At 33.6% G+C, this 21,174-nt stretch overlaps 2 protein-coding genes across 4 annotated transcripts in view; one reads left to right on the forward strand and one right to left on the reverse strand.

Annotated features, from left to right (window-relative positions):
• The first annotated feature begins 232 nt into the window (after positions 1-232).
• On the forward strand, positions 233-1,036 carry LOC145689129 (uncharacterized). Its single transcript, XM_081763263.1, has one exon. The coding sequence runs from the start codon at positions 233-235 to the stop codon at positions 1,034-1,036; it is 804 nt and encodes a 267-aa protein (XP_081619389.1).
• A 7,915-nt stretch (positions 1,037-8,951) lies between these two features.
• The window catches only part of LOC145689967 (uncharacterized), a 70,471-nt gene continuing 58,248 nt past the window's right edge, over positions 8,952-21,174 (reverse strand). For all 3 annotated transcript variants that reach the window (XM_081764363.1, XM_081764361.1, XM_081764360.1), the window contains one exon: positions 8,952-16,003. In XM_081764363.1, coding sequence (XP_081620489.1) covers positions 14,563-16,003 — 1,441 coding nt within the window. In that variant the 3' untranslated portion in view covers positions 8,952-14,562. The remainder of the gene's footprint in view (positions 16,004-21,174) is intronic.

A 21,174-nucleotide genomic window follows, 5' to 3' on the forward strand; every position in this document is an offset into this window, starting at 1 on the left:
CACGACCGAAATGCTAAAATATGCTGGATCACAAATGCAAGTAGAAATATATAAGTTAATAGTGAAGATAGGGAAACAAGAAAAGATGCCAGGGAAATGGAAAATAGAAACATTATGCCCAGTACATAAAAAAGGAGATAAATCTAATTGCGAAAATTACAGAGGGGTAACATTATTAAACACAACATACAAAATATTGACAGGAATACTACAATGAAGAATCCAAAAGGTTATGGATAAGAAGATAGGAGAATATCAATGTGGATTCAGATCAAGAAAAAGCGCAACAGAACACCTGTTTACCCACAGGCAAATAATTGAACAACATTATGATCACGATATAGATCTGTACGTGTTATTTGTTGACTTTAAGAGCGCATTTGGTAGGAAAAGGCTAATAGAGAAAACGGTTGAGATGGAAATACCAAGTAAGCTGATCAATTTGATAATAATGACACTAAAACAAACCAGATCTAAAGTTAAGGTAGGCAATATAACAACAGAAGATTTAATATATAACCAAGGAGTAATGCAGGGAGACGGGTTGTCAACGACGCTTTTTAATATCACGTTGCATGGGAACATTAAGGAGCTTGACAAGAGAGAAACAATATTTCATAAATTAAGACAAATCCTGGCATGCGCCGATGATGTCATCATAACAACTAGAACTATTAAAGAATTACAAGAAATTTATAATAGAATGGAAAGTGAAGCGAATAAGACAGGACTGGTCACTAATGTACAAAAACCTAAATTCATGTTAATTACAAGGAAAGAGAAACAATGTAAAAACATCAAATTTAAAGGGAAAGAATTTGAAGCAGTTAGAAACCTTAAGTATTTGGGCATGGTGATAAATGATCAATGTAACATGAAAACAGGAATCCAAACACGTATACAAGCAAGAAATAGAGCATACTACGCAAACTTACAATTACTGAAAAGCAGATGGAAGGCAGAAGAACGAAAATTAAGGTATACAAAACACTGGTTACATCAATTGTTACATATGGAAGTGAAACTTGTGTTCTAAGACAGGAAGAAGAAGATACACTTAGGAAATTTGAAAGCAAAATAGTACAGAAGATATATGGCCCAGTAAGAAAAGAATTCAATGGATGATAATAAATAATGAGGAAATAGACAATATACTAGAGAGAAAAGATATTGTACGATTTATTAAATCACACAGGCTGAGACAGTTCGGGCACCTAGAAAGAATGACAATAAAATGCCAAAAAACGTATTTAATGAAAGGATATATTCCAACAGGAAAAGAGGATGTCCGAAAATAAGAAGGAAAGAAAATATAGAGCAAGATCTGAGGATGATGAAGACAAGAGGTTGCAAAGAAATGGTTAAAGACCGAGAAGCCTTGGAGAAATGTGGTGAAGGAGGCCAGAGCTCACCCTAAGCTATAGTGCCAGTTGTTAAAGTAAGGTAATGGGATTAATGGAGAATATCCAAGGAAAATTTACGCATATTGCATCAAAATTGACATTATGGTGAAAGTTAATGAGAAAAATTATTTTACATTAATATTTAAATAACGAAGTTTCTAAGTTCACAGGAATTTGGTCCCTTTTACACGCTTATCAGTAACCAATTTCAACCGCAGCCAATTAAAAGGATACGGGTGGCATAACGAAAAATTGCACTATGTTTTGTCAAAATCAAATAATCTTCACGTAGTCTCATCTATATTGCAAAATTCATTTCTATGTAAAAGTACAAAAGGTAAGTATTCATAGCAGTGGCGGTTTCTCTTAATGTTTGCATGTTTGTACAAAAATCCTTCCAATATTTTCATTTTTTATTTATGCTAAATCACTTTTCATTTTATTGTCAACATAATGTTTAAACAAGTGCGTTTGAAACGGGGCTGGCTAGTTGTTTTCTGCTTGATAGTTTGCCAAACTCCCCAGCTTTAACAGCTTCTGGGCCATTGCGGGGGTTTCACAGTAAGAGGGGGGTTATCACGCCATGCACTGCCTCATAAGGATCCATATGCTTGCACATCTTTTGCAAACAAATCTAACAAACAAAAAAAGCCTTTCCAAAGCATAACGCTTTGGAACTGGAATTTCGCCACCGTCCTTTTCCCTGCAGTATTGGTTGACACGGTTCTCGCCTGAAGGGGAATAGTCTGTTTGTTCCTTTGTGACAATGTTGGGTACCGTAACCAAGTCGCTACAGAGAGAGAGAGAGAAAAAAAACTTGCGCCTTGCCTAAAAGCGAGATTGTCAAATGGTCATAACTATTGGTTCTGTCAACCAAGTAACGTCAAGGCAGCTATGAAGACAGTAAAGGTGACCCCGTGAAGAGTGAAGACGAATTGAGGGTGTCGATATTTAATAGACTCGTATCTGAATAACTAGAAATTTGGCAGCATAGATACAATGCTTTTCCTTTTCATGTGTGCATGGGTGCAGCATTGTTAATTGATTTGCACTTCCTAAACCCGAATTGGCTCTTCGTGAAGATATTATTCTTTTCCAAAAAGGGTACCAATCTGTTATACATAACTTTTTCTAAAATTTTGGAGAAAACAGATAGAATAGAGATAGGACGATAATTTCCTGGGTCAGCAGTTGATCCTTTTTTGTGTATAGGTCTTATTTTAGCAAGTTTAAGATCTTCTGGAAATGTTCCCGTTTCGAGAGAGAAATTGCATATATCAGTCAACGGTATAAGAAAATATTCGGCACACATTTTAAGCAAATAATAAGGAATGTCGTCGGGCCCAGAAGATCTTTTCATCTTCATTTTTTTAATAATCGATCTTATTTCTAACTCTGAGGTAGGTATTAAGTATATAGGTACAGAATTACTAGATAATTTTATGTTGTTCGTCTTTTCAGACTCAGAACTTGAGTATATTTTCGCAACGTTGGCAAAAAAATCATTAAGTAGGTTTGCAATATGGTGTTTATTTGTTACTTCTTGGCCATGGTGTATTATTTTTTTAATTCCTATATTTTGCGGTTTTGATGCGGTTGATTCTTCGTTTACTACTTGCCATAGTGTTTTGTTCTTGTTATCAGATTTAGATATCCTATTTGATGTGTGCATTTTCTTTGCTTCTTTTATTACTCCTTTAAGAATATTTCTATATTTATTAAAATATTCTTTTAGTTTCCTATTATTCGTCCTTTTCAAAATTGTATGTAGTTGTTTCTTTCTCATGCAGGAATTAACTATGCCTCGTGTTATCCAGTTGCATCTAGTTTTGTGAGAATATACCTTTATCTTCTTAAGTGGAAAGGCTATTTCGAAATAGTGCCTAACGGTATTAATGAACTGTCTGTATTTATTGTTTACGTCATTTTCTAGTAACGTGTCCGTCCAGTCTTCCTTGCTAAGAAGATATTGGAAGTACTTAACGTTCGTTTCATGAAAGTTTCTTGCCCACTTACATTCTTTTCTATCAAATTTCCAATCTTGGGGTTGAAGTGTTATGTTTATTTGAACTGCATTATGGTCGGAGAGTGATGTGTTAAGATTATTTGCTTTAAAGGAAGTAGTTTCATTATCTATTATAATTTGATCTATACAAGATTCTGAGTTTTCTGTAATGCGGGTTGGAGTGTTTATAGTGTGCTGTAGGCCGAAGGATTGCAAAGTGTTTGATAATAATGTTAGGTGATTTGATGGTGTCAGGAAATCAATGTTTAGGTCGCCACATAATACGATTGGTTTACTTTCTTTCTTAACTAGAGTTAACAGTTGTTCTAATTTTTCAATAAAACGGGGAAAGGAGCCGTCAGGTGTTCTATACATGACAATTATAATGAACCTATATCCTAATTTTTCGATTTCTATCACTGCATGCTCAAATGTCTGTTCCTCATTTAGATACATGCTGTTGTTTTTTACCTTATACTTTAATATTTTTCTCACAAACATTAAAACACCACCGCACCTACTGAAGGTCCGGCAAAATCCACCAACACATATATAATTTGGTAGGACTGTATACTCTATTTCACCTTCCCTCAACCAATGTTCGGTAATACAAATTACATCTGGGTTCATCAGCTCACTGTCGTTTCTAATTAGTATGTCTAGTTCATCTATTTTATTTCTAATGGATTGTATATTCTGATGTAGTACCTTTAGTTCAACTGTATTACATTGGTTTGATTGATAGCATACTGATCTAGAAGAGGTATCTATGTCGATGAGTGGAGCATTTGTTACCTCTTTGATGGTTAGATTTTCATCTAACTTAGATACGTGTTCCCCATTAACTACTTTAGAAGTTATATTATAGTCTCGTCGCATAAAAAATCATTATTCCTGAGTTTTTCGGGTAATCGCCTTTGTCGATTGGTCACACGCATACTACTACTCGGGACGCCTACTGTTGAATGTGTATGTTTCTTTTGTGGTGTCATGCATTGAGAAATTGGGAGGATAACTTCCGCGTTCACTGTGTTGGAAAACGTGAATATTGCTGCTCAACCAAATGCTGGTTATAGGCGGTCCATTGAGAATCACAATCAAAAAGTGATGCAAAACAGGTAGGTGCTCAATATAATCATTAATTGCATTTGGTTTCGTGGCATCTTCGAATTGGCTTTAAGAGGACATGATGAAAAACAGATTCGTCTTCTAATCGAGGCGTTTTTCGTAGATTAATTAATTTTAGTGCAGAACTTGACAGCGCTCTCAAGAGCCATTTAGAAAGCGAAATAATTTTCAACAGTACGTCAAAAATCATACAAAATGAGCTTCTCCATTGCATGCTTGAAACATGCCACCAACAAATCGCTTTTATTATTTATAATAACTATCAGTGGCGTAAATAGGGGGGCTTCCGGGCTTAAGCGCCCCCCGAAATCTTACTATAATATATGAAATATCTTGCAGAATTTTCACATTTTCAGGCAAAACCCCCCGAGAGTTAGCAAAGCCCCCGAAACAAAATCGTGAATACGCCACTGCTATTATTATTAATATTAATATAATAATAATAATTATTATTATTATTTATTTTATCATTATTATTAAACTATTATTATTTATAATAATAACAATAATGAAAAAGGAGAGGTCATCTATTGTGCACCACCTAAAATTTAAAGCACCAGCCGCCACTGATTCATAGGTTTTACAAGTTATTCTTGGTAAGAGTTAAACCCGAAGCAATAGGGTTATTGGTTGAATCCATACGCTAATTTTCGTGAAAATGATAGAAAAATACGAAATTAACATAGAACAGGCAAACAGACGCACATACACACACAAGAGGCGTTGAGTCGAATTGTAAAACCTCATTTGATGAAAGCTCAAATGCTATTTAACGAAATACAATTTTATATTAGATTGACAACAGTATTAATTTGGTTGTACTGAAGTCTGTCATACAATGTCCTCTGATCGATAATTGCATGGTGCGAAATTGTAGCGGTTTATATTTATTGCTTTAAAAGTTACAGTGGCATATCAACTTAATGTTCCATTCTTTCGAAAAGTACTGTGAAACACATGTCTTTCAATGATATTCACTCTTCAAATTTTTGACAGACTTTAATCCCATACAGTAGCTGATTAGGAATCCTACAATGAAGTATACGCCATGTTGCATTAAAATAGTGAATTTTGTGCCAATTATTAAAGAAAATTATTTTATGAATATCATATTATTTCAGTGATGAAACTGAGGCAATGATGTGAGGAATTTTACAAACTTTTCTTAATCTGTTTCAAACGCAACTATTGGATTGATTAGGATAACCTAATGAAAGTATGAAATATGTTTTATCGAAATATATATATATATATATATATATATATATATATATATATATATATATATTTTATACCAGAAAATGATTTCCTATATGTGAAAACCTTCAAAATGGATGGGATTTTAACTATTTTCACAACCTTGTTTTTAATGAATTCTTGCAACGTCAAACAATAAAGTTATTGGAAAGATTGGGCGAAGGCATAAACTTTCATTAAAATCGAATATGTTTCACAAGAGTTTTGGTGAAACAGACAGAATAACGGATAGAAGCGCAACAGCTGGTTGTGTCAAATACTTGCTATGTTCGTTCAAATTACGTACATATTTAGTTTTTGATGTTCTATATTTTACTAATAGTAGAAAAATCTGCACTTTTAGTTTAAAATCATATTTGATTCCTTTTGATTCCAAAAAGGAAAAATTTGAACAGGTTGAAGCCGGACCTAAAACGGTATTACTGTATATTATAGCAATTTCTTTAACGAAACAAAATGACAGAGAAAAAATAAAGGCGCCTGATGATAGGTAAATCCGATACTCACTACACAATGTATCCACATGCTTTACTTTTACATTAAACTTCAAAGACTTCAGTAGTGTTCGAAGTGGAAAAGAAGCAGAGGCGGTATATTTTATTACGATTTCGACTCAACATACAGACTATCTAAATGTTGAAATAAAATAGTGGTATGTTGCATTTCTATTGCATTTCTATTTACATACGATAATGACTCAAAACTATGGAAGAGCTTTCCTGTAGTTACTGGAGGGTCACATGAAGAGAATATGATCCCCAACCTACTTTCTGAAAAAAATATATCCCCTTGTGTTGTGTTTTCGCGTATATAGAGACTTATACACGAAAATTAAAAAAAAAACAAGATTTTATATTAACAACTTCCTGCAGGAAAACTTCCGGCCACCTCACTCGACTGAGGGATATTCAAAACCCCGGAAGATTCCCCTCCCACAGCAGAAACCTCTAAATCCGCCCATGCTCAAAACATTTATATGCTTTAAAGCAAGAAGACACACATACATACATAAGAAAGAAGCAATTCAATATAGCACATCAAAATATAAACTAGTTTAACTTCTTTGAAGACACCTCATTTTAAAAACGAAAGGTACGAAAAAGATAACAAAAAGGTCGGTTGCCAACTTATAAATTATTTCTACATAAGAAATAAAATCTTTTTACGTGAAGCTATTCGTAAATTACTGTGTACGAAGATGGATTTGCTAATGATATTTACCATCTACTCTCCAGTGACGGAATTTCTTGATCATTGAAAAAAAAAAAAAAAACAGAGACGGTATGTTTTTATTACTGCAAAACCAGAGGTGGTGTGACATATGACCGCATACCGTCTCACTTCGACCACTGGACTTCAGTGACTTTTATATTTCTATTGGGTGGAACTTAATATATGAGTTCTGCTGTTTTCTTGCTTCTTACATAAATTGGGTTATGTGTTGTCTCAGACTACTTTATTGCACTTTGCTAATTTATCAAAATTCACAGCTATAAATGTTCAAATAATGTAATATGAACTGATTTCCACTTACCTTCAATTGCTACATGCGGAAAGAATATCATCCAGTGAAAACCATACATTTGGTTTCCTTAGATGTAATACCAGAGATGAGGGCTCCACCACTAATTCACTGTGTGCCTGATAACGAATGTTTGTGATATGTTATAACAAGTAATAAACAAAATATTCTTTTTCAGTGGATGCAATAAAAAATGAAACGAATGTATATTAACGAAACGTAAAGAACACCTGAACTCTTGAAACATTTCCTTTTATTTATTTATTTATTTTTGTAGATCACAGATGTACAAACCGCAATACTTTCACGATCTAGGGAGCGCGATGGCTCAGTGGTACAGCGTTCACCTCTGGTACTTGGGGTCGGGTTCGATCCCAGCTAGCATCGTGTGGACTCTGTGATAGACAAACCGTGCTCGTGGGTTTTCTAGGGGTTCTTCCCTTTCCTCCCACTTTCTTCATTTCATTCATTTCTTATAAGCATAGTCTCCTTTAGCCTAACCGACATAAACGTGGGACGTAAAGATTTCATTTCATTCTTCTCACGATCTAATCTTTTGTAAGTGTACCACCATAGGTCAAACATAAGTTACACTCAGAGCTTACGAGAAAAGTAAAGGTCGTTCGTATGCTGAAAACACTATTTCGTGTAAGATTGTAGAAAAGAAAAGTCGAAGTTTCAAAGTAATAAGACATGTAATACTTGATGAATTCGTGGAATACATAATGCATTCTGTGCCAGTATTCTCTTTGTGTAGACTCGGAAAAATCAGAGCTGCAGGTAGCCACGGTGGCTGGAAAAATGAGTCTGGTGCCTAGACAATTTAAGCCCAATGTATGTAATTGCAGGTACCAAATTATATTTGCATTATTATGATACCCAGTTTTGAGGACTTTTTTTTTTCATTTGTTCTTTCGGTAGTTTAACCAAGTCTGTCTCTGTTTGCTATATTTCTCTTAAACTCCAAACCACCACTATAACCACAAAAAATACATTCTTTGTGGAAATATAGTAAAATGTTAAAGAACTATAAGGTACGACTCTTATAATATTAAGGTAAGAATAGTTGTTGCAGCAGAACGTATTGACTGTTAATACGTAAAACAAACGGAAGAAACTATATAAAAAATGTAGTAGGATACGGATTTGTACAAAAGCATTAAGTGCTTGTTGTTGCAGAAAATGTTGTACTTATAGCTATAGTATAATAACATGAAGATTTCGAAAATAGCAAAACAGCAATAGAAGAACTTCTGATAAATGAGTTAATATTAAATAGTCATGCTAGGGTTTTCTGACTATCTCGGTCAACACTTCAATATTGATGTACCAAGAAATAGAAACACGTCTTTAGAACGGGAACAATAAAAATACATGTACATAGGCGGAATTTTAATACAAATAATATTATGCACTTTAAAATGGTAATTTAAGATGAAAATAGGGAAGAAGTATTTTCAAAGAACGACGTAAATGAAGCCTGAAATGTTTTTTCTTTACAATTTTAGTAACAATTTCAATGTAGTTTCTCCCAAAAAATATGTTACTTTACAAACAAAAAGTTCCAAACAATGGTGTACTCGGGGTATTAAAATTTGCAGTCCGAAAATGAAAACACTAAACTTGCTAAGGAAGGAAGAAAATACTACTAAAACATTTGAAAAATATTTCAAGAAATATAAATATATATATAAACGTGTAATTATAGCAGCAAAACAAATGCACAACGAAACTATAGTATATCATTCGGGTAATAAGACCAAGGCGATGTGGTCATTAGTAAATTATGGACTTTAATAAAGGAAGGGAAAATATTACTGAAATAAAACACAATGATGAAGTTATCCATAACCCACAAATGATTTCACATACATTCAATTCTTATTATACAAATTTAAGAATATATGACAAACACAAAAATAACAAGCAATTTGGGAAAGTTAATATAAAAAATAAACTAAATTCAATCTACATATATCCTGTAAATGTGACAGACAAAATTAAAATTATCAATCAAGTGAAAAAAAAAATGGGTCAGCAGGCATTGACGACATACTGTGTGCTCTTATCCAAAAAGGTATAAACAGATCTCTAGCTGAAGTCTTGTGGTATTTAATAAACCTTTCTTTGTAAACAGGAGTATTTCCTGATAAATCAAAATTTACCAAAGTTAAACCAATTTATAAAAAATGGGATAAAATGGATATCGGTAACTATAGACCGATTTCTCTTATTACAACATTTGCAAAAATATTAGAATTAGCAATGAAGAAGCAGATTACACAATATTTACAAGGTACTGGAAGAATTTCAAAAGATCAACATGGATTTACTCAAGGAAAATCAACAGAAACCGCTTTTTAACAATATTTGAATTACGTAAGGCAAATACTAGATAAAAAAAAGTAAGTGCATAGGATAGTTTTTAAAACTTACTAAATAGTTTGACTTAGCCCTCAAAGAGAACTTTTATATAAAATACAGAAATGTGCGATAAGAGGAGTAATAAGAAACTGGTTTCATTCATATTTGACAGATAGAATGCGGGTGGGGGAAATAACTAGAGTACATGAAAGAAATTCAAAAGTATCTACATTCACATCTACAATGAACAAAATAAAATGCGGCGTACAACAAGGATCAATTCTTAGGCCACTACTGTTTCTTAATATATATATATATATATATATATATAAACGATCTTCCGGATAACTTACTTTGCAAAAGCCATATTATTCGCGTATGACACAAGTTAGTAGTAATAGGCGAAAACCAATAACAATTAGCCACTAACATAGAAAATACCGTAAAACAGCTAACAAACTGGTTTGATCATAATAAGGTAATAGTAAATTCAGAAAAATAAAACTTATCAATAAGCTTTAAATTAGCAACAATCATCTAGATAAAGGGAGTATAAAAATAGGAAAGAACGAAATAAAACAAATGAGGTCCGTAAAATTTTTACGTGTACATGTCAGCAAATTTAAAATGGGGTATCATATAGAAAAAATTGCGAATATTTTAAGAAAAACTATGTTCCGCTGTACAATCCATTAAAAACATTATAAACCGAAATACAGCAAAAACATTATATTACTGCTCATTTGAATCGATATAAAGATATAGATTGATATTTTGGGAAAATACTCTAAAAAGTAGAGATACATTTGTTCTTCAATAAAGAATTGTACGAAACCTGGCTGGTATAGGACAGCGAGAGCCCTGTAGGAAATATTTTAAAGAACTAGCTATACTACCTTTACTATGTTTGTATGTATATATTGCTTAATAGAATTTGTAAGATCCTATATAAATGAGTACGCAACAAACGGTGACGTGCATGGTTATAACACAAGAGACTAATTTTTATCCACCAAACCACAGAACAGCAATGTGCGAAAAGGAAGTAAAGTATGCTAGCACTATGCTATACAACAAGTTAACAAACAAATTAAAGGTAATCAAATCTAATGTTGCATTCAAAAAACTACCTATTGTCACATTGGTTTCTATACAATAGATAAATGTAATCAATTAAATAGTCACAATGTAAATAGTAATACCAAATTGGCAAGATAGGTCCATTTATGTATAAGGTATGCCGTAATATTAGTATGATGATCTTTCAAATGACTATAATGTATACATATATATGAATTATGTTTAACAAATGTGTTTAATATATGTATTGGTTCAATTAACCATGACGTATCCCACGTACTATCCGAAAATTATTTCCAAGTTTGTACAGAATGAAGGATAAATAAAACGAAATGAAATTAAATATATGTGACGACAAATTCTCAATGTGTAGAATTAAAGAAAAACTGAAATTTTTGATTTTTACGACTCACGATTATGCCAGCTAGGCAAAAGGAAGCGGTGGTGATGAGAAATGAATGAAATGGCGGAGTGAAGAAACTGGGAGGAAACCCACGAACTCGGTGTTTGTCCACCACAAAGTTCACGTGGCGGGAGGGAGGAGAGTTTGAACCGGGAACCCCATGCACCAGAGATGAACGCTCTACCACTTAGCCACCGCGACCCTAGTACAATTAAACAATTTGAGATATGTACAAGCCACAGTAGAACTTGAAATATCAATGCATTGTGAGCCAAAGTTTTATAACAAATATATACATTTGTAGCTATAATGTAGTGGCTTATTCTCAACGTGCGCGTGATTTATTTTCAATTTGAATTGACATAGTAATTGCATTTTTAATGTTTCTTGTCTAATAATATAAAATAATCCTGCTAATTATTGCTAATTTTACTACTTTTATTCGTTCGAAAGAAACTGTAATATGAAATGATCCACTGAAGTTTACAATACAGCTCTGAAAAGGAAATTGATATATATCGCCACGCAAAAACGCATGTATCTGTTCCTGAGACATAAGCAGCACCTTTCTGCATTGTTTGAAGCTTTGTATCTCTGTAAATAAGAATATTTATCTGTGAGATTTGGTGGTTGGAAATTTTGTATACTAAAGCCTAATTCTAAACAATCGTATCATTAAATTACAACCTTGATCAAATAAGAAATTTCATTGGTTTAGTTTATTTTATGGTAAATCTTGAATTGACATTGTCAGGTCAAACCGTGTTGAATTGTGTTATATACACAAACCTTTAACATTGAGTACTGGCACATGTTTAAAGAACATTTTCCATGTTATGACTTGCGATAATAATAATGAAGCTATCACAACTTCTAAAATAAAGAGGATGAAAAATTTCATTCATTTCAGAATCTTGTATTTGGTTCATATGCCGTGCATAAACTAACGGTTCCTAATGCTCAACTACAGCTGTTTTGCTACCTGCCAAGAAAGGTTTCCGTAGAAATACGTAAGGAAATTTTCAATATTTTCTCGGTGGTAATTAGCAGAATGGGAAAATCGTTACAGCAACATTCGACTGGAATTATTATCTGTTGAATGTAAATTCTGAAGGAGTGTAGTGAATTGTGACGCAAATTATATCAAAAATCGTTCCAGAATACCTGACACAAATGTAACTTTTCAATGTTTGATTTTTACGAATACATATATTCTATTCAAAATCTGTCAAAGATTTCAAATAACCTGACATTATGTATTTGTTTACCCCTGTTTCTTGTAAGTTGCCTTCTATGGCATAGTTAGTTATATGTGCTCGGTCGTCTATATTGTAAGATATACTTAAGGGTCGATTAGTCTCTACAAATAATTCGAACTACCGGAAGTTTTTGTAAAGATCTAAGCTATAATCTAACAGAACTACGGCAAAAGGGGATGAAGTTTAGTGTCACTTAGTTCAAAGCAAAAGAAAGGTAAAAGAAGGTTAATAAAATCAAAGGTTACTTTCAACAGTTCAGAAGTGTGGTCGAATGTCTTCAACAATTAGTAGTGTGGTCCTCGAACTACGCCTTGAATCCGTGGATCTTGCTGAAAAGCAAGTAGTCAAGTCACAAGCAATGCAGTAAAAATAGCTAACTTCACTTTGATTCACTGACCAATAACAACTTACTTTTTTTTTCTTTCTGACAGATAATTTTAGTAGATGAAAGAGTATCCTGACATAAAGCTTAAAAACGGGATAAAAATACTCCGTGAGCAACAAACTAAATTCTAGTACTACTTTATGAGTATCTAAAACTACACATGACTATCTGCATTGACGTGGATCATGTTCAATCATTACCTTGTATTTGTATCTTGATTTCTTTCACCTAATAGTAATCTACACTTAAATATTCTACATTCTAACCGAATTCGAATTACGTACAATTAGGTTACAAACTTGGTGGTAAAGCGGTTCATTGTTACGAATGAACCACCAAAACACCAGCACTAGTATAGTTTTATTTCGATACCTTTTCTAACCAAATTCTGGATCGTTTTATCCATTGACAATAGCATGTTCTCTCATATGTTTGTTTTATATGCAGTATTTATTTTAAAATAGATTACGCTTTATTAGCTTCAACATTCTGATTCGTTAAACTCATGCATTCACAGTCTCCCTTCCATCCTTTTACTTTATGCCCTGAAATTTCAATATAACTTACTCGGCATTCACAGCTAAAGAAACGCACTTGTGATAAGTAGAGTCCTCTGAAAATGTTATTTACTTTATGTGTCGTAGTAGTTTATAAATTAAATTTATTCTATAGTATTTAAATAATGAGAATTATTTTCTTTAACATCTATTAACAAAAAGAACACAAACTTCATCTTAACTCACTTTCCCCTCACCATTAGGCATATTTTATTTTTTCGATATTTTTCAAATGGGAATGTTTCTTTTTTCTGTTCTAATATATAACAATTATAGGGTATATTACGTCTACATTGTATTTCTCTATTGATACTAGTGTTTAACATCTCAATTTAAAAATGAAATAAAATCGTTAAGTTTTACGCCCCACGGTAAGTTGACTAGGCTAAAGGAAACAGTGATGATACGAAATGAATGGAATGGTGTAACGAACAAAGTAGAAAGAAACCGAAAAACCCACGCACACGATGTTTTCCATCACAAAGTTTACTTAGCCCGACCTAGAATGGAACTAAAGATCCCACCCACCAGAGATGAGCTCTATCACTGAGCCATCGCGGCACTTAATAACTCAATTCTAATGTCACTTCCAAAAGACGTGTTGAGAAAAAAGGGGTTTCGACTATCTTTTGGTATGGGGGCCACGGTGCCTCACACTCTCAGAGAGTTTAACTCTGGCGCATGGGCTTCTTGGTACGATCGCAGCTCTTGCTAAGTGAGCTTTTTGGTGGACAAACCACATGTGCGTGGGTTTTCTCGGGGTTCTCCCGTTTCTCCCCACTTTCTTCATTCCATCATTTCATTTATTTCTCAACACCGTTCCCTTTAATACAGCCGGCATAACTGAGGGATGTAAAACTTAATATAGTAATTTTCCCCCTCTTCTTATATATACTTTTGCAACCTATAAATGTAACTAGTTCGCCAGTATCGAATGTTTTAAAGAATTTAGATACTTATACAGAACAGAAATTCTTGCTGACCTACAACTCTATAGGATGTATTATTTATTGTCTCGAGGTTGGTGGTTTCGTTGCTCCTAACCCATTTCATTCCACACAAGTCTTAAAATCGTACGACTAAAACTACAAAACTACAAATATAGAATATAAGTGCCGACAAAAATCCTAGAACACGCTCATCATCTTGTATTCCTGGAAATTTTTGTACCGTATGAATACCACTTTACTGGATTGAAATTAGTTATTTCTAGTGTGAGTCTTGCTATGTTTTTTAAGGTTACATTTCCACAAAAATAATTTCCCGCATTCTAAACATTTAAACTTGTACTCTCCTGTATGAATCTTCATATGCTGTGAAACACCATATGGTCTGGTAAACCTTTTCCCACATTCCTTACATTCAAAGGTTTTCTCAATATTGTGTACAGACATATGATTCTGAAGAGCAAATTTCTGGGTAAATTTTCTCCCACATGTGTCACATTCGAAATTTTTTTCTCCTGTGTGGATTTTCTCGTGATTTTGTCTAGCACCATATTGAGTAAATGTTTTTGGGCAATACGAACATTTGTACGGCCGTAAACCGAGATGAATCCTAACATGTTTTTGAAGATCATGTCTATCATAGAAAACTTTCTCACATTCATTACAAATATAAATTGAGTCCTTTATATGGCGTTTCATGTGGCTCAGTAAATTGCACCTAGAATTAAAATAATTATCACATGTTTCACACTTAAAAGGTTCCCTTTTAACATGAGACTTTGCGTGGATATTAAGATCTCCTTGCAGTTTAAACGCTTTACCGCATTTATTACAAATATACTTCTTGTCTGTGACATGCCTTTTCATGTGCATATAGCAGTTGCTATGTTGTGCAAAACATTTGCCACAAATCTTGCATGCAAACTGCTTTTCTCCAGTGTGAAGAATCTTGTGCTTTGATAAACTTCCCGGTTCGGTAAACTTCGTCTTACATTTTTCACACTGATACCTTTTTTCCTTGGTGTGTACTACAAAATGTTTTTCCAAATTAGTTTTTTGAGAGAATGATTTCCTACAATAATTACAGTAATACGATTTCACTCTTGTATGATTGTTAAGATGTTTTTTGAAGTAACCTTTGTTGGAAAAACGTTTTGGGCAGTATTCACATGCAAAATATTCCTTAGGGTAATGCTTACTCTGCATATGTATTTTTAGGTGCGCTTTTGCTATGTATCCTTTGCCACATTCTTGACAATTGAAAGGTCGCTTTTCACTATGACTATAACTATGCGATTTCAGAGAATATTTAGAACTAAATGATTTGGAACAAATCTCACATCTGTGTTTGTGATAGTTAATATGCAAAAACGCCATGTGTTGACGTAAAAGATGTTTTGACGCATAAGATTTTCCGCATTCATAACATTCCAATGGTTTATAAGCAATGTGCGTAATCATCTTGTGTTCATATAAGCACTGTTTTGATGCGTATGAATTTCCACAATCGGAACATTTCCAGTATTTATACAAAACTTCATTTTCAAGAAGTTTATCTTTTTGGATATTCACTTCGTCAGCAGCGACAGTATCGATCTTTCCAGTTATCGAATTTGAGTAATCAGAGCTTGTGTTTTCTTCAATGGATGCTAAACGCTGTTGTTCAACCGATTTCAGTGCATTAGATGACCACCTGAAATATTGAAAATTAAATACATTATTGTTATATTACTCCAGAAATCATATGCTTATTTTGGACACCGAAATTCGAAATAGTGGGTTGTAAGTAGGGGACTTCGATAAACAAACTGAACAGCAAGATCTTAGATACGGGGGAAAATGCAAAAAAATGAGAGTAGAGAGATATTTACACTGAAGATAGGATATTGAATTAGAAGGTATAGCAACTGTCTATAGTAAACGAACAATGACGGGATAAATAGAATAAACTGGTTGCATTTAAGAAGTAAATAGAAAGACTGATTATAGTCGTACAGTACAAAATATAATTTGGTATGTAAATATATTTATCACTGGTATACTCCTGCCTGCAATGTTTTATTTAACTAAAAACATTTTAACTTTCTTTGTTATAGTCTTGTCCCAATAGTGTTAACTGAAAAATCATTGTACGTTTCTATATACATTTATATATTGCTCTTGTAAAATATAAGCGATGCAGGACAATACTCCATTATTTTTCATCGCTTTTTGTTTTAGATTTATTTCTCTCTTAATATCATGTATTTACTGATGCTGTAGGGAACTTTTAGATTCATAATAGCAGGACTCAGTTGTGCTCTGTTCAGGCGAAGGGTATTTACACGAAGAAAAAACATAGGCCACCAGTTAGTACTACACAATTCAGCTCAATTCTTGAGAACTATGTACAATTTTAGGATGCTAAATTATTATACTATTGTATTCTTTCTTTCAATATTAAATACCTGAATACATGACGTTTAATCAACAATTCAGTATGTCACAGACATGCCAACCTGATTTAGGAAACGATCCTTAAAATGTACTATTCAAAATCTGCCTTGGTCTAAGAGTAATTCAGTATACTATCTCGCCCAAGGCTTTAGCTAATTTGATCACATTTTGATGCATTATGCAGGTAAATAGCTTTAGTTCAACCTAGTAAGGATAATATTAAATATATCAATCATTTAGTAGTAAAGTGTACTAAATCTGAAATTTCGTGTATTAGTCCTCATATAACAGGAGTGCGTTTTGAAACCAGAAGCAAAGGAAAACAAAAGTACCCTTAGTATAACTTTACCTGTGTAAAAGGCACCATCTCTTAACATTGTATGTACTTTATTTCTGGAAAATGATATTAAGTTCCTCATACTTTAAAAAAAAATCTAATAAAACTACTTTAAAGTTGACATATGCTTTCTGAGGAAAGCATACTTTTCAAATAACGTATCTGCAAACTGACCAGTGATTTTTTCTAGTCTCCTTTAAGTGATTTCTACCAATAGATGGAAAGAACGAAAGAACGACTGTATGTTAAACTTTACAGTTGTCGACATACTTAACAAGTTTATATATTTATTTTATTGGTCACGTTGAAAAATAAAAGAAGGCATGTCTATCATTGCACATACTTAATGAATGATTTCATTACAAGGTTCAATTAATTTACATCCCAGTAGTTTTATTATACTAAGCTGACAGAAATTCGACCATCAAAAAAATAAATAAAAATAAATAAATAAATATATAAATAAAGTTTTAAGTAAATGAAAAAGCATGTAATTTTTTGAGATGAAGCATAATATGTATTTTCTTAGAACCAATTTAAAGTACAATCACTAGAATGCTTAATACCTTATTGCAAGCGAGGACATTACAGTACGCGTAATTTAAGTGTTTCAGGGACAACGATAAGGGAAAGTCATAATACCAGTATCCAAACTTCCCACCACTTCACTTCACGGAAAACATTTTAATAATAATTTAATCTTTGTAAGTTCTGTTAGCTAATTAGTTCAGCATGAACACAAATGTATTTGCTATTTTCAAAAGCTATGTAATCTGTACACTGTTTAGTCCTGAATTTGATATATTAGCTGACTGTTAATAAGCTATGAATAGACTATTTTCAAAATGTTAAAGAACATATATCTGTAAAAATGGTTTAACAATTTGAAGGATATTTAAATATATGAATAAAAATCAATTTCTATAGGCAAAATATCATAGTTGTTGACTTACTACAAATAATAAAATTTTCCTTTCGTTTTACAGTGATTCATTCAATTATAAGGAGGGAGACTTATCCGCACCGTTAATATATACACGAAGAGGTTCGACTAGATGACTAATTAATACTCATTAAATTTCACTCACGAAGCATCACTAAAACTTCGGCAGATGTGATCTGCTGCTTTAGTCATTTCTTTCTTGCTTTTGAAGAACTTGATTAGCAAACAGTAAAAATATTTATAATTTCCTAGACGCTGAAATATACTTTCGCACAGAAAATATACTTCCGAGCTGATGTACATTATTTCATAGACTTACTTACGATTAAACAGTAATTGGAGTTTAAACGCATCCTGATAATGATATTTAGTATACCTTTTACCTTTAAATGAAGATCTATCAGTTTGCTGGATAATGCGGCAATTAGCAGCTCCTGAGGAGAGCCAAATAAGCAAAATAAATATTTTATTGCCATAAAATACCAAGCTAATGCTCAGATGGAGGCACAAAAATTTCTTCCATTTATTTTACTCAGCCCGTGGGAACAAGTATTTGTGCACATTTTCGCCAACTTGTACGCCATTGGCTTGGTAATATATATATAAACATAATTTTCTGCCTTTAAAAGATTTTGTCCTAAAATAAAGTACTAGTAAGAGTTTGCCCCTGTGGTAGATAATCTGTCAGGATGACCTTTTCCACAGTCCCAGAAAACGGGAAACATCATCTTGCCGGCGTACTTCGTAACACCTATTTAGGGGTAAGAATTGGTCTTTCTATTATTTGCTCATTTCCTTTGTTTATGGGTCATAAAGATAAAGCTTTTATCCACTGTCACTAGTCTGTCGAAAAATACAATCGTGACAACCACTGTGCTGACACGTAATAAAAGATGTAGCTGTTTCTGAATGATATTCGAGGTAAATCAATACTCATAGTTATTGTACACAACACTTTTAGTGATTAACTTCTTGCGTTTCATTAAGATCTCAACTTTCTCCGTGAAAGATGTATTATTGGAACATGATATTCCAGGTCTAGATGCGCCTGAAGAGGTCATGTCTGGAATGCCATTTTCACTTGAATACTATCTTTCTCATTCTGCTTTCATCCCCAAACTTCTTTCACTTGTACGTAGATCTGCTTTGCTGTTTTCCCCTGAATGGGAAACTTAATCACGTTCCGTGTTTCAGGTATTGTCAGTGATTACACCCTTAGCGATTAAAATTAAAAAAGAAAAAAGTTGTACTAACGAGTTCAGAGTTTGCGTAGATAACATCTAAGGACCTAACAAGGGAAGCTCACGAAGTGACTCCGCTGAGATCCGAACGAGATAATTGTGTTTGCACTTGATAAGTCACAACTAGACGAATCCCAACGTTACACGTGCCACCGGGCGGAACGTCGTCAGTTACAACATATTTTGTAATATAAAAATCCAGAATAGTTTGAAAAGGGTCATTCGTTCGGAAACGGTTGGGTAAATGGAAAGCTCGGCGAACACGAATCCCTTCATTTTCAAGGACGCACTTTTTGGGGTGAAAAAAAAGTTTGCTCCAGAGTTCCCCCCAGGGTCCCAGACGGGGTCAAGTCAAAATTTCGAATAGCAAGGAAGTTAAGTTCCACATCGTTTGAAAACTGTTGTAAACTGAAAGAAAATGGAGCAAGTCTCCACTCTAAACGACAATTGTATGCAAAATGGCGGCGGGTCAAAATAAACAAAAACAATTGAAAGGTCCATGCTCACCCCTATAACTCGGAAACGGTGAGACAAATGTGAGAACAGGCAAGAAAGTCTGGCATTATTTTCAAAGTACAACGATTTAAGTTAAAACGTCTTGTCCCAGGGCCCCAACTAAAAGTTTTCAAAAAGCAAGAGGGGTTAAGTAGCACATCGTTTGAAAGCTGTTGTTAAATGAGAGATGAATTAAGTCTCGACTTTCTACGACAACCCGGTGCAAAATGGTGGCGGGTCAAAATGTAAACAAAAGATTAACTGAAAATCTATGACCACCTTGATACAAGATGGCCATCTTGAATCCAAGATGGCTGCTTAAAACCTATGTCATTGATACCAGTACAAATCTATATCTGTATTTTCTTCTATTATGTATTTAGAAACAATAAAAAGAAAAAAGAACAATTGAATTTTGATTCAATTCAACTATTATTCCATTCCGTAACAACACGTATATGTTCTGTTTGTAATGCACGTTCGTTACGGTTCTCTCGATACCATTTACGTGAATGTAACGAATATGTGATGAACACACAACTCTAATTTCCTATTCATACTGCTAAACAAAAGTTGCGGGTATTTTTCTAATTTTGTCATACGTAGTTAAATACATAAAGGACTTGCTGACCAGTCAGATTGGGGGCTCTATTATAATGTATTTTCTGGTGGTTACATTTGTATGAAATTCGTTGGTTTTCTCGCAATATTTCAAGCAATACCAAATATACAAAAAACATTCATTTACAAGATTAGCGAGCAGTACCAAACCACGTGTAAAGAATTTCAGTGCATCAAGCTGCGCAAACTTTGTTGGCTTATCACAATATTCCAAGAAATGGCATATTTATATAGAAACATATCTTTCAGGCTGCCAGCCATATTGGATTTCGCATGATACTCTTTGATATTTTGTGGAAATCTGCTATTGACCATTAACGTAAATAACACGTTTCGCTTCTGCAACACCAGTGGTTTGAGCTGTACATGCGTTCGATACATAGTGCGGCATTTTGAACTCAAGATGACGCGTTTTTGAACATTTCGCACCTTTTCGTCACCTACTGATCAACAGTCATGCCAAATTTGGTTTTCCTAGCTTCAGCAGTTTGGTTTGTCTATCCTTTCGATATAGGATTTAAGTGGCCATCTTGGATTCAAGATGGCCATAGATTTTCAATTAAGCTTTTGTTTACATTTTGACGTGCCACCATTTTGCACATTGTTGTCGTAGAAAGTCGAGATTTACTCCATCTTCTTTCATTTACTTACAGCTTTCAAACGATGTGCTACTTAGCCCCTCTTTTCATTTGAACCGTTTTAGTTGGACCGTACCTGGGACCCTGTGGGGCCCCGGGATAAGATGTTTTAACTAAAATCGTTGTACTTTGAATATAATGCTACACTTTTTT

Source organism: Thermobia domestica, chromosome 7 (assembly GCF_964235325.1).
Source record: "Thermobia domestica chromosome 7, izTheDome1.hap1.1, whole genome shotgun sequence".
Classification (NCBI taxonomy): Eukaryota; Metazoa; Arthropoda; class Insecta; order Zygentoma; family Lepismatidae; genus Thermobia; species Thermobia domestica.

Bases quoted from the DNA above. Each gene is read 5' to 3' on its own strand.
- LOC145689129 (XM_081763263.1), top strand. From the start codon at position 233: ATGGATAAGAAGATAGGAGAATATCAATGTGGATTCAGATCAAGAAAA.